At 39.4% G+C, this 12,894-nt stretch overlaps 1 protein-coding gene across 1 annotated transcript in view; it reads left to right on the forward strand.

The window, feature by feature from the left end:
* Positions 1–3,142, forward strand: part of RMND1 (required for meiotic nuclear division 1 homolog) — a 42,511-nt gene extending 39,369 nt beyond the window's left edge. Inside the window, exons 11-12 of the mRNA XM_021693399.1 lie at positions 2,161–2,277; positions 2,749–3,142. Coding sequence (XP_021549074.1) covers positions 2,161–2,277; positions 2,749–2,790 — 159 coding nt within the window. The 3' untranslated portion in view covers positions 2,791–3,142. The remainder of the gene's footprint in view (positions 1–2,160; positions 2,278–2,748) is intronic.
* The last annotated feature ends 9,752 nt before the right edge of the window (positions 3,143–12,894 follow it).

Raw genomic sequence — 12,894 nt, forward strand, 5'->3', positions numbered from 1 at the left:
TGAGATGGTGCAAGCAGAGCGTAGAGCTAGAAGACAAGAAGGACAAGATCAGGACTTTGGGAAATGTCATCTAAAGGCAAGAGGAGGTAGAGAAAACCCAGGAAAAGATGCCGGTCAGAGGTAGAACGTGGATCTTAGCGGAGAAAAAGCCAAAGGAAGTGTGCATTTCTTTTTTTTTTTTAAAGATTTTATTTATTTGACAGAGAGAGACACAGCGAGAGAGGAAACACAAGCAGGGAGAGTGGGAGAGGGAGAAGCAGGCTTCCCGCTGAGCAGGGAGCCCGATGCGGGGCTCGATCCCAGGACTCCGGGATCATGACCCGAGCTGAAGGCAGACACTTAACGACTGAGCCACCCAGGCGCCCGGAAGTGTGCATTTCAAGGTGGTGTCAAATGCTTGAGTTCACTGAGGTTTAGAAGCAAGAAAAGTTGTTAGATTCACTAACTTGGAGACATTTGGAAGTTCCAGAAGAGTTGTAATATGCAATTTCTAAGGGCTAAAGAATAAACTCGGTGATGAGGAAGTGGAGGAAGAACGTGTCTGTTTAGTCAGAGGTAGAAGAAAATGGAAGAGGATCAGGCCCACACCTTGAAGAGAGAAGCAAGCCTGAGGATGAGCATGTTTATGGACCAAGATCCGAGCAGCCAATAGAAACAGAAAGGAGGGGAGCAAAGGAGGACAGAAGGCGGCACTGTTCTAAGCATTTACACAGAGGAGAAACTAGGGGATGGCCATAAAGGCAGGAAGCTTATGACTGTGGTCCCTTGTGTTCTCATTATTGAGGCCGTTTATCTGACTTTTAAGAATTTATTTATTTGAGAGAGGGAGGGAGGAAAGAAAAAGCACAAGTGGGGATGGGGTGCAGAGGGAGAGGAAGAAGCCGACTCCCCACTGAGCAGGGAGCAGGACATGGGGCTGGATCCCAGGACCCTGAGATCCTGACCCGAGGGGAAGGCTGATGCTGAACCGACTGAGCCACCCAGGCGCCCCCGGGGCAGTCTTGTGCTCTGTGTACAACCACAGTACATATATACATAGTACATATGGTACGCTGACGGAAGTCAGGCCCCAAACACGCGTCTGTGATGATTGTCTCAAATTTCCAAACCAAACCCACGCCCTCAACATGCCCCATAAGTAGTCAGGGGGAATCAAACTATTTTAAAAAAGGTTTCCAGACTTCTTCCAATTTCCAAAAGAACGTGAGATACAGAGATTAAGGAGGTACAACTACCAGTGGTCACATCCAAGTCTTAAATTCAAAGGTTCTGTTTTCTGGGGGCGCCTGACTGGCTCATTCTGTAGAGCATGTGACTCTTGATCTCAGGGTCATGAGTTCAAGCCCCACATTGTGTGTAGAGGTTACTTAAAAATAAAATCTTTAAAAAAGACAGAAACCCCAAAGGTGGTTTTCTGTGACCCTGCCCCAACCAGCGTGCGGCGGGGCATCAGAACCCAGAAGCTCTGCAGTTCAGCACTAAAAGCAGTGCCAACTCGTGGCAAGTGTGCAGCAGGTCAAGTGGTACAGTTTGGAGGTTTGCGCAGAACCTGAACGATTTTAGGAAGTAATCAGTTTTTACCGTCTTTTGGGCGTTTCAGCCACAATGCATGTTTCCAATTTGCCTTTCTTAACTACTAAACTCCCAAGGCCAGCTACCAAAAACTAGGACTCAAAAACCCTATTTTTTACATCTTCCATCAAAATCTCAGGAATGTAAGAGCTTCAGTAGGTAAAGCACTTCTTGCAGTTCAATCTGCATTACAGTGTCTCTAGATGGACTCACAAGACGCCGTCTCACATTGGCAGGTTGCCTTGGGGAGAGAACTGAGCAAGAATTGGAGGATAAATTCTGTTTACCTATTTCAGACTTTTGGAATTTTGATATGTGACGTTACTTAGTTCTTAAAATTGTTTAAATATAGGGCGCCTGGGTGGCTCAGTCGTTAAGCGTCTGCCTTAGGCTCAGGTCACGATCCCAGGGTTCTGGGATTGAGCCGCGCATCGGGCTCCCTGCTCAGCGGGAAGCCTGCTTCTCCCTCCCCCACTCCCCCTGCTTGTGTTCCTGCTCTCGCTCTCTCTCTCTCTGTCAAATAAATAAAATCTTTAAAAAAAAAATTGTTTAAATATAAATACAGGGTACTTCCTTTTTCTAATGCAGGTTATGAATGAAAAACTTCAGCACTGCATGGAGCTGACAGATCTAATGCGTAATCACCTGACTGAGAAGAGGGCACTCCGCCTGGAGTGGATGATCGTAATCCTTATCACCATCGAGGTAAATAGATGAAAATAAGGGCACCTGGCTGGCTCAGTCAGTGGAGTATGCCACTCTTGGTCTTGGGGCTGTGAGTTCAAGCCCCATATTGGGTGTAACTAAAAAAAATAATAAAAAATAAAAGGAAAATAAAGATAATTGGACATAGAAAATGACAGTGGAAAAGAGCATGGCTTTGTTCTAATTAGTCTATTTGGAAGGGAGGCCAAGTTTCAAGGGACTGTGGTAATATCGCAAATGCACAAAGTGTGATTTTTGGAGGAGTTCTGTATTTGAAGATAGCATGTAGAGAAAGCTCTAGCTGCAAATTTATAATGTACAACCCAGCAGCAAGTACCTTTGCCTCACATCTGCAGCTTGCCATGTGGGAAAGACTTCAGGAGCATTTTTCATTAATCACAATTTTGGAAAAATCGTTTCTTTTTACCAGTAATTTGCTATGAAATTAATCTCACTTTTTATCACCCTAAGGTAATGTTTGAGCTGGGACGAGTATTTTTTCTGATCAAGTGATAACCAGAGAAAAGTATCAGTGCAAGAGATATTCAAGTTCTACAATCAAAAATAAATGCTCACTGTTGAGGGAATCTCTTATTTAATTGGTATTTAATATTTTTTAATCAAGAAGTTGTGATGATCTTTTTCAGCTCCTCTATTGCTGCTTGAATAAAAATTATGAAGAAGAATTTGAAAGGAAGATATTTTAAAAGAACTATAGAAATCTTAACACTTAGGAAATCTAGGCAAAGATACTTATTAAAGCCAAAAGGCTTAGATTTTGGACACTATCCCTCACCTGTCTCCAGGGAATCCCAATCCCAGCCCTAAGAGAACCATACAGGAAACTCTGGAGTGTTGAAATAAATACGTAAGACAGGTTTGTGATGACAAGAATGAATTTTATATACCTACTTTGGATGGCATAATTTCAGTATGCCTGCTCACTGGCACTTCATTTATCAGTACTATCCATGCCTTTACTACCAATCTAGTCAAAATATTCTTCCCACATTTTTTTTAGTTTCACACACTTCAGGGAAATGAAAAAATGCCAAGAACAAAGAACTTGATATTTATGTGCTTACCATCTTGAATTGATAAACATATTTAAAAAGCAGGGCACCTGGGTGGAACAGTTAAGTGTCCAACTCTCGGTTTCGGCTCAGGTTGTAGTCTCCGGGTCGTGAGATCGGGCCCCATGTTGGGCTCTGCCCTCAGCACATAGCCTGCTTGAGACTCTCCCTCCCCCCTCCCCCCCCCATGCTCTAAAATAAATCTTTAAAAAGTAAATTTCTTGGGGCACCTGGGTGGCTCAGTCGTTAAGCGTCTGCCTTCGGCTCAGGTCATGATCCCAGGGTCCTGGGATCGAGCCCCGCATTGGGCTCCCTGCTCGGCGGGAAGCCTGCTTCTCCCTCTCCCATTCCCCCTGCTTGTATTCCCTCTCTCGCTGTGTCTCTGTCAAATAAATAAATAAAATCTTTAAAAAAATAAGTAAATTTCTTTTTATCTTCATTTTTATGCATAACCCCCACTTGTCCCATATGCTTCCCACCACAATGAATTTAAATGTTCTATTTTTTTCATACATTATAGTGCACCGTTAAATAGGGGGTTAGATGTACCCACCCCCCAGTTGAAAATCTGTATTATCTTTGACTCCCCCCAAACTTAACTAATAGCCTACTGACCAGAAGACGTACTAGTAAGTCAATTAACACATTTGTTATATTTTTTACTGTATTCTTACAAATAAGGCAAGGTAAAGGTTGAGAAAATGTATTTATATACTGTATGTACTGTATGGAAAAAATCCATCTGCATATAAATGGAACTGTGAAGTTCAATGAAACCCGTTATTCAAGGTTTATATCCATGAATACAATATTACTGTTCTAAATTGAGACACTTATTTTGCAACTTAACTGCTACAGATACTTTCACCCAGAGAATACACATCAATCTGTACCCTTACTATTTTTATGTACTTATTTGCTCTAATAATGCAAAGGTAAACATCCTGGTACCATTTTCAGCACACTGCAGGAGTCCTCCTTGAGTAGCAGTCTGCTAAGGTACCTATATCCCAGGTACATGTGGGCATGGAGAGTTCAAGGAATGCTTTCTAGATCCTTGGGTTCCACAGAAGCACTTACATAAAGCTGCTGTGCCTGGATATACACCTGCAGCCAATGTATGAAGGCTGTTTTCCTGTCCCATCTTCCCTTCTCGCCCACCTTCAATTTTAGTTTGGCCTGCTGTATTTAAAAACCTATAAATGTATTTAATCTACATTCAGACCTCTTTGGGAAGTCAACAAGAACACAATTTGAAATACTGGTCAACAAAGCTTTCTAATTTAATGGGAACCATATAATCCCCCACCTATTAAGAGGGGCATTTCCAATAAAGTTTTACTCCAAGTATCAATATGTACAATTTGCTGTTTGGGTCAGCTGTGTGTTAATTACAACAATTTTAACAATAAAATATGAACATCCGGTGCCTTATGGTCATGGCAAAATCTAACATTTCAATTTACATACAAATATGCTGCAAAAAACAAGGATAATCAGTAAGACCTTCAAGCATAAAAATTTATTAGGTAAACATTTTGGGGGGAAATTAACAGTTTTTCAAGAAGAAAAAAGGAACAGTGTTAAATTTGAATTGTTTACTTATGTTTATTAAAGCAATCACGGTAGACACCAACTCATTACAGTATTACATTCCACTAGATACACTAAAGACAGATATAATACCTTTATTTTTAAATATCAATATTTATGATTCATCAAAAATTGCATCTTTTTGAGCTACTTAAATTTATGATAAAAGCTTCAACTTTAGTTACAGGAAAGAGGTTTTTTTTTTTTTAATTATTTTAGGTTATGTAACAGAAGATCTTCATGATCACAACTTCTGTAATATCAGAATGACCAAGAAATCCTACCAGAAGACAGAGGAGAGCCTCCAGTACATTCACCAGTGGCCTTGGAAGCACTCCTCAAAATGGCATCAAATTTCTATCACTCATGAGAGTAGAGTGATTAAAACCAACCTGGATTTGAATTCCTCACCACCACCTACTAGTTGTATCACCTTAGGCCAATCACTGAACCTCTCTGGGTCTCAGTTTCATTTGTAAAATGGGTTTAACAGTACCCCTACCTCATAAGAATTGCTGTGAGGATTAATGGACTTAACATACGTGAAGCTATGAGTTTACTGTTACTACAATCCATCTAAGTAAAAATCCATAGGATTCTGAGATTAAATGGAGGTTGAATCAAATCACTAGGACCCCACCCCCACCCCACACCCGCTGCTTCAAATCCAATTGAGAAACATCATGAGAGGCTTAATTAAAGACTGACGTTAGTGAATCCTGCACCTAAATGGATGGAGCAGTTCACTTTAAATATAAAGTAATATTTCCACTGTTTAAAATGAGTTGGCTATTCAGTGCAAGCCCCAAAAGGCTTTTAAATTGGACACATTTTGTATGTACCAGGCAGCCGCCAACAGGCATTCCGGGTGCCTTCTCACATACCACAGCAGTCAGAAGCAGGAATGGTTTTTACATATAAAAATCTATTGTTTCTAGTATCAGAAACTTTTTTTTTGCCAAAACTTAATCTTTTCACCTATTTTTAATTATTCCCCGGTCTCTCACAGCAGTTTTTCCCAAGTGTGGTGCTCAGACCAACTCCATCAGCAAACAGCTGGGTGTCCATGATTTATACAGATTCCTGTATTTTGCAATCAGGATTTCTGAGGCTGCAACTAAGGAATGATTTTTACAACTCTCCAAGAGATTCCCATGCTCACTAAACTCTGAGTACCACTAACTAAGAGACTATTTACTGGCTTGTCCTCACTTCATAGATACAGACTTTCAGTAATTCATTAGCACCCTCTTGCTCCATTTAATGTAGTAAGTAAAGGTGATTCAATTCTCTTTCTCCAACCCAATCTCCTCATGCTCTCCTCTCCTTTACAAATTGCACGTGTGGGACCTGTGCTGCGAGGTGATAAAGAGGAGTAGACCAAGTTTTTCCAAATACTTCCAATCCAAATCTATTAACTTTCAATTCTCACCACTGGTTATGAATTGCCATTTTTTTAAAGGAAGATTTAAGGTCACTATTCCAAATTCCCTTTCCTCATGGGAGCTTTCCTCAAGGGTTTAACAAAACGGGATTTTTTAAAGGCCACATTTTTTAACTCCTTCTGCACAATTTGAAACCCAGATTTGGGGCGCCTGGGTGGCTCAGTTGCTAAGCGTCTACCTTCGGCTCAGGTCATGATCCCAGGGTTCTGGGATCGAGCCCCGCATCGGGCTCCCTGCTCAGCGGGGAGCCTGCTTCTCCCTCTCCCTGCCACTCCCCCTGCTTGCTTGCTTGCTCTCTCTTCTGACAAATAAATCCTAAAAAATAAAAAATAAATAAATTTAAAAATAAAAACAAAATGTTTCAACATGTCCTAGACTGTTACAATAAAACAGGCTGGAAAGAAGCATGCAGAACTATAAAACCTACTCTCAGAGATACTCATTCTTTCATTTAATACAACAAATACTTATTCAGAAGTTAGGATGTGCTACTCTGGGCTCCAAGATACAGTGGTAGAGATGACAGAAAGGGCTCTTACTTTCATGAAGCTTACATTCAAATAAACGCAGTAGAAAAACAAACAACTAAGTAACCTGCTTAAAGATAGAGATGCTCTACTACAAAGAAATCTATAGGACTGGTAAAGGGATGGTATGAAAACTCAGAAAAGTGAACACAATAGTTAAAGAACCTAAAATTTAAGCAATATTCAGACAGCACTATTTGAACTGAAAAGCCCAAAACAGGCAAGATTCTGTTTAAGTATAAACTTGACTTTTAATCTAGCTTCTATACATGAGTCTTAGAAACTTGCTTACCACGACTTTTTTTGAATACTGCTAATATAAAAATATGTACTAGACTGCTTCTTGAACTCATCACATGAAGACTTACAGAGGGCAACAACTAACAAAAATGATGTAATTCCAGTCAAATCTAAGCCACCAGGCACTAGTCTTTAAATGCAGAGTATTGATCTCAATCTAAAAAGGCTCATGTGGTTTGGGTTCTGGTTACCTTAGAGATTTTTGACTCTAAGCACTCTGATGGCAAGTAAGATTAGTTTGAATACTTGTCCTATGGTTCACTAATGAAATCTGATAAACTGGAATCCTTGAATTTTATGTGGCCCTTTCAGATCCTGGATTTCCTGGCACTGAGGGGTTTCCTGCAGCAGCTCGACTTGCAGTGCTAGGCTGGGAAAGGCCTGGGCAAAGCAGCCAGCTGGTTATCCTATCTTCAGACCACATTTTAGAAATTAATGTTTCGACAGACAGTTTTTTCAAATGAGGACACTCCTGCCACTCCACAGATCTTTACTATGGATAAACTAACAAAAATGGGAACCTCCCCTGCCAATGATCAATCATCTTCTTAAAGAAAAACAAGTCAATATCATAGACACAGTTATAAGGGGAAATAGTTTTCCCTATAAATTTCATCACTGATTTCACTTTCAAACATAAAAATCCCAAGTCAAACAATTCTATAAGCAAATTTTTTAAAAAAATTCTTTCAATTCTCAGTGACTATTTCAAAAATACATTAATAATCTTATTATATACTGAGGTATTGTGCTAAGCCCCCTTACACTTTTATTTTATATACACACAAACCTATGAGATAAATATTACATTTATATAATATGTATTTTATATATATGTAAAATAATATATATGATTGTGTCCTTCCCCCACTGGACTGTGAGCATCTTAAGAACAGATATTTTAAGTAAAAAGAAATACTGAGGCTCAGAAGTGAAGTACATGCCCAAAGCCAAACAACTTAAGGTACAGAGAACATGATTCCAACCTAGATTTGATTCCAACGCCTATATTCTTCACCAATGTAAATATCCTATACTCTCTCCCCACCGTTCATAAATACCAACCACTCTGACTCTTCCAATGATGCCAGAAAGCTATTAAGTTTATTCATTCTATTCCTAACTCAATACATTAACCTAACGTGAAACTGTCAGATGAGCAAAACATGATTTTAGAGCAGCACAGTCCAACAGAACCTTCTGCAACGATAGTAATATTCTGTATCTGTGCTGTCCAATTCAGTAGCTGCTAGCCACATGTGGCTATGCAAATTAATGTCACACTAGCCACATGTTGGTGTAGGCTACCATATTGGACAGCACACTCCTACAGAAATAACATAAAAGAACGTGCATGCCATAGAAAAAAGCAACTTACCAAAATACGATGGCAACTCAACAATAGAACAATTCAACAGATGTATAATGAAGGAGTAAAGCTGAGAAATACAGAACCTCTTGGGGCACCTGGGTGGCTCAGCTGGTTAAGCTGATTTCAGCTCTTGATTTCAGCTCAGGTCATGATCTCAGGATCATGAGACTGAGCCCCACATCAGGCTCTGCGCTCAGCCCAGAGTCTGCTTGTGCCTCTCCCTCTGCTCCTCCCTGTGTTCGCTCTTGCTCTCTCCCTCAAATAAATAAAATCTTTAAAAAAAAAAAAAAAGAAATGCACAACCACCAAACATGTCACAAAACTATTTTCAAACATCTATTCACCCTTCAAGATTCAGTTTAAATACTAACTTCATTTATACTACCACTATACTTCGAATATGTGCACTGTAGAACTGTGTATTAAATACAAGATTGTGTCCTCCCCCATTAGACTGTTGAGCATCTTAAGGACAAATATTAACACATACAGCACCAGCACCTCCCACCAGAGGCTCTCCACAACAATAAACATCTTTTCATTCAGTTCTAGTGGGGAAAATTATCTTATGCCCTTCAACTACAAATTCAATTCTGCAAGCATTTGAATGAGTACCAGCAATATCTAGAAAAGGGAAGTCCCTATAAAGCATTTACAGGAGGGGTGGGAGAAACAAGATACAGGTAGACAACAAGAAGAGGAATCAGGTTAAGTATGTGCTTTAGGGCAGACCAGCAACTGTCAGGAGTTCTGATGGTAAGAGAAACTGGAAAGCAGTTTAAGAACAAAGCCACCATTATCCAAACTACAACAGCAAAAGGTGTAAGATAATTTACTGTATCCCCAATCTATTACTCAGGAAGGTCTACTGGATTTAAAAGAAAAAATCAAGGAAAGCTTTCGAAATTTATCCTGGCTCCACTCAAACTACCCATGTCAGGGTCCCATCCAACTTCTTATACCACAAAGCCAAAACGAATCTTAGAACAAATCTTACTAGATCCAAAGTTTCCATGACAATCTCACAGCAGAAGGTGGTATCGTTTTCTTTCATACACAGACCTCGAGATTGTACTGTGTAACTATTCCAAGTAGCACATTTTTAGGACCTAAAAGAAGATGTTATAACAAAGATAATCAGGGTCTGTGTATGTGCAGCATCTGGAGCGAAGAGTAAGTAGTCTGAATTAATTTCATAAGTACATTTTGTTTCCTCTAAGAATCAACAGGGAGGGGGTGCTGGTATGAGAAGTCTGCAAATTCACAGACACCAAGGCATTACGTGTAGGCCAAGTAAGTTGAAAGTATTACTATCATGTAGAAGTTTGCAAACCAGGAGAGGCTAGGAAACAAGTTATATACTATAACTTCTTCAGATTTTTAAAAATCACCAACAAGTTTTCTCATCTTAATCAGTACACAGATTATTCATGACAAAAATCAGAGAAAAATCTACTTAGTTTTCCTAGACTGAATAGCCATGGGCTGGTTAATTACTTAACTTCCTTGAGCCTCCCTTCTCAAATTTAAGATTGAGGGTGTGAGACTAGATGCCCTCAGAGGAAAATACTGACTTAATTAACTAAGATAATTACTTACAGATTGACTTCAACAAGGCTTCTGGTTCAATCCTAATTCACCCATAAACAGGAAAAATAGAGAATTGTCGTAGTTACTAAATTATGTCATAAATTCTTTGATACTCCACCCTTTAAGACACGGAGCTTAATTCCTATGCCCTTGGCTATAGGCTGGACTTAAGTGACTTTCTTTTAACTAACAGCATGTGGCAGTGGTGTGGCTTCCTCCTTGCTCTAGCTTGGATTACTTGCCCTGAGGGAAACAAACTACCACCATGTTGTGAGGACACTCAAGCAGTGTGTTGGAGAACTGAGACCAGCCAACTCCCAGCATTAACTTGCTAGAGTATGAGCCACCTGGGAAGCAAATCCTCTAGCCCAGGCAACATCTTGACTGTAACCCTCATGAAAGACCCTGACCCAGAACCACCAAGCTAACCTCATCCAGATTCCTGACCCACAGAAACTGTATGAGATAGGCAAATGTCTATTATTTGAAGCCATGAAGTTTTGGGGTAATTTGTAATAGCAAGAAAACTAGGGCGCCTGGGTGGCTCAGTTGGTTGAGCGACTGCCTTCGGCTCAGGTCATGATCCTGGAGTCCCTGGATCGAGTCCCGCATCAGGTTCCCTGCTCAGCAGGGAGTCTGCTTCTCCCTCTGACCCTCCCCCCTCTCATGTGTTTGCTCTCTCTCATTCTCTCTCTCTCAAATAAATAAATAAAATCTTTAAAAAAAAAAAAAAAAAGAAAACTAATCTACCAGTGTTTTTCAAAAAGTGGACCTTGATTCATTTGTGACTGATGGAATCAATTTAAACCACCACAATCAGGGGTTTTTTTAAGTTAGAAAAAAGTAATTCTATACTCAAAAGAACAAGTACTATTTCCTGAAAACTGTTTAAATTTTACATATGTGTATTCCAGGTAGCATTTAATAAAATATGTATCTTAGAATTATAACTAAAAAGGTATGAAACCCAAAAGCCAACGCTAACAGGATTAAAACAAAAACTTCCCTAAAGCATAAGGAATCCTTGAGGGAATATGGACTCAGTAACAACCAACTATAAAATAAGCATTTCCTATAAACTTTATAACCAAGCCAATGAGATATAAGACACTCTCAAAATACATCTTTTCTGACTTATATTTTAAACTTCACACAAAACACAGAGGGCATGGTAGACTTAAAACATGAAAAAACATGTCATTTTCCTAATTCAAGAGGTTACCCAGGAGGACATCCTTATAAAATTATGCAGTGAAAAAGCTGCTCTGGGATCTACCCACATCTATTATTTCCTATTACTTTGATTATCAGTGTTAAAGGAACTTCCACCTTCCACCTCAGCACACATGCACAACAAATTTTTGCCAAAAAGGAAAAAAAAAAAAAAAAAAGCTAAGTACAGTACTATTAAATTGCTTTCTCCCCGCTGTCCAAATCTCACTGGAATTACCCTCTTCAGAATACAAGCAAGTGCATACTTTTCTAATTGTATTTCAGCATAACATGCATCAAAACTTTCAGCAGCACATGACTAGAATATTTATGCATAATTCAACTTTTGATGAATCCACTTAGATTATTTGCTTACACTGTGATTTTCTTTGAAGTAAATGTGTGAAACAAATTTACCGAATTTATTTTCCAAATACCAAAATAAATCAGTACATAAGCACTAAACAGATGATTTAACTTATTTTTCTTGTTACTGAACTCAGGGCATTTGTGCCTCTCCCACAACCAGACTGACAGTTTTCCTTGTCCCAATCCTGAGATACACTACTAGCTCTTCTTTGCAATGACTATTTTCTCCCCAACCTTTGCATATGTATCCACCTAAATACTTCCACTTCAGCAAACTGGAGGAAGCAGATATAACTTGTACAGAATTCCTTATAATGCTATTACTTTATGATGGTGACTAAAAATCAAAATAATTAGCATACTTGGCAAAATTCAAGTACGCATGCCTATGTCCTGAGAAAACTGGCAGTAAAGCAGCCCAGTTCTAAAGTCGAGAGCCGCAGCTCCTGAAGAGACTAGGATGCTCCTGACAGCACGTTCTCTAGGAATGAGATCCAGAGTTTCAGGAATAACCCTGGTTTTTTTCTGTACAACTATGTAAGAGTATAGTACTGGAAAACTATTCACTGGTCTTAAAAATAAGCAGTTACTTTGAGACTCAAGGCCAATACTCTAGACACAGTGGCTAAAACTAATCCAAAACTTTAGCATAGTTTTGCCCACTTTTTCCTTTAGTTTCCCTCAAGTCAGGTCACTCTCCATGTAAGCACTCCATCACACCATAAACTTGAAAGTTCAGTCAAGGTCTAAAAGAATTAAGAAGCCAAAGATCTCTATGACTGTCTACCAATGAGAATAGTTAATCACTTCAGTTTCCCAGTAAGATGAAACAGACATCAACTGCAGAGCCAATCCAAGGAAACTGGCATGCCAGTTTGAAGGCCAACTTTGATGTGTTAGTGCTAGTGCACTAGAAAATACTTGTATCAGGATCAGAATGCAGTTTTGCAGGCAGACATTAACCACTCAAGTCATTTATCTAGCTGATCAAAGAGTAAGAAAGAAAGTTCAAGGCAGGTATGTATGAAATCTATTATTCACTTTTGGACCACTGAAGTTACACAGCTGCTTATTTTGTCTTCAGAGAGGAAGGACTTAGTCATCAGGAGTCCTGGATTACTAAATCAAACTCACAT

Source organism: Neomonachus schauinslandi, chromosome 8 (genome assembly GCF_002201575.2).
Source record: "Neomonachus schauinslandi chromosome 8, ASM220157v2, whole genome shotgun sequence".
NCBI lineage: Eukaryota > Metazoa > Chordata > Mammalia > Carnivora > Phocidae > Neomonachus > Neomonachus schauinslandi.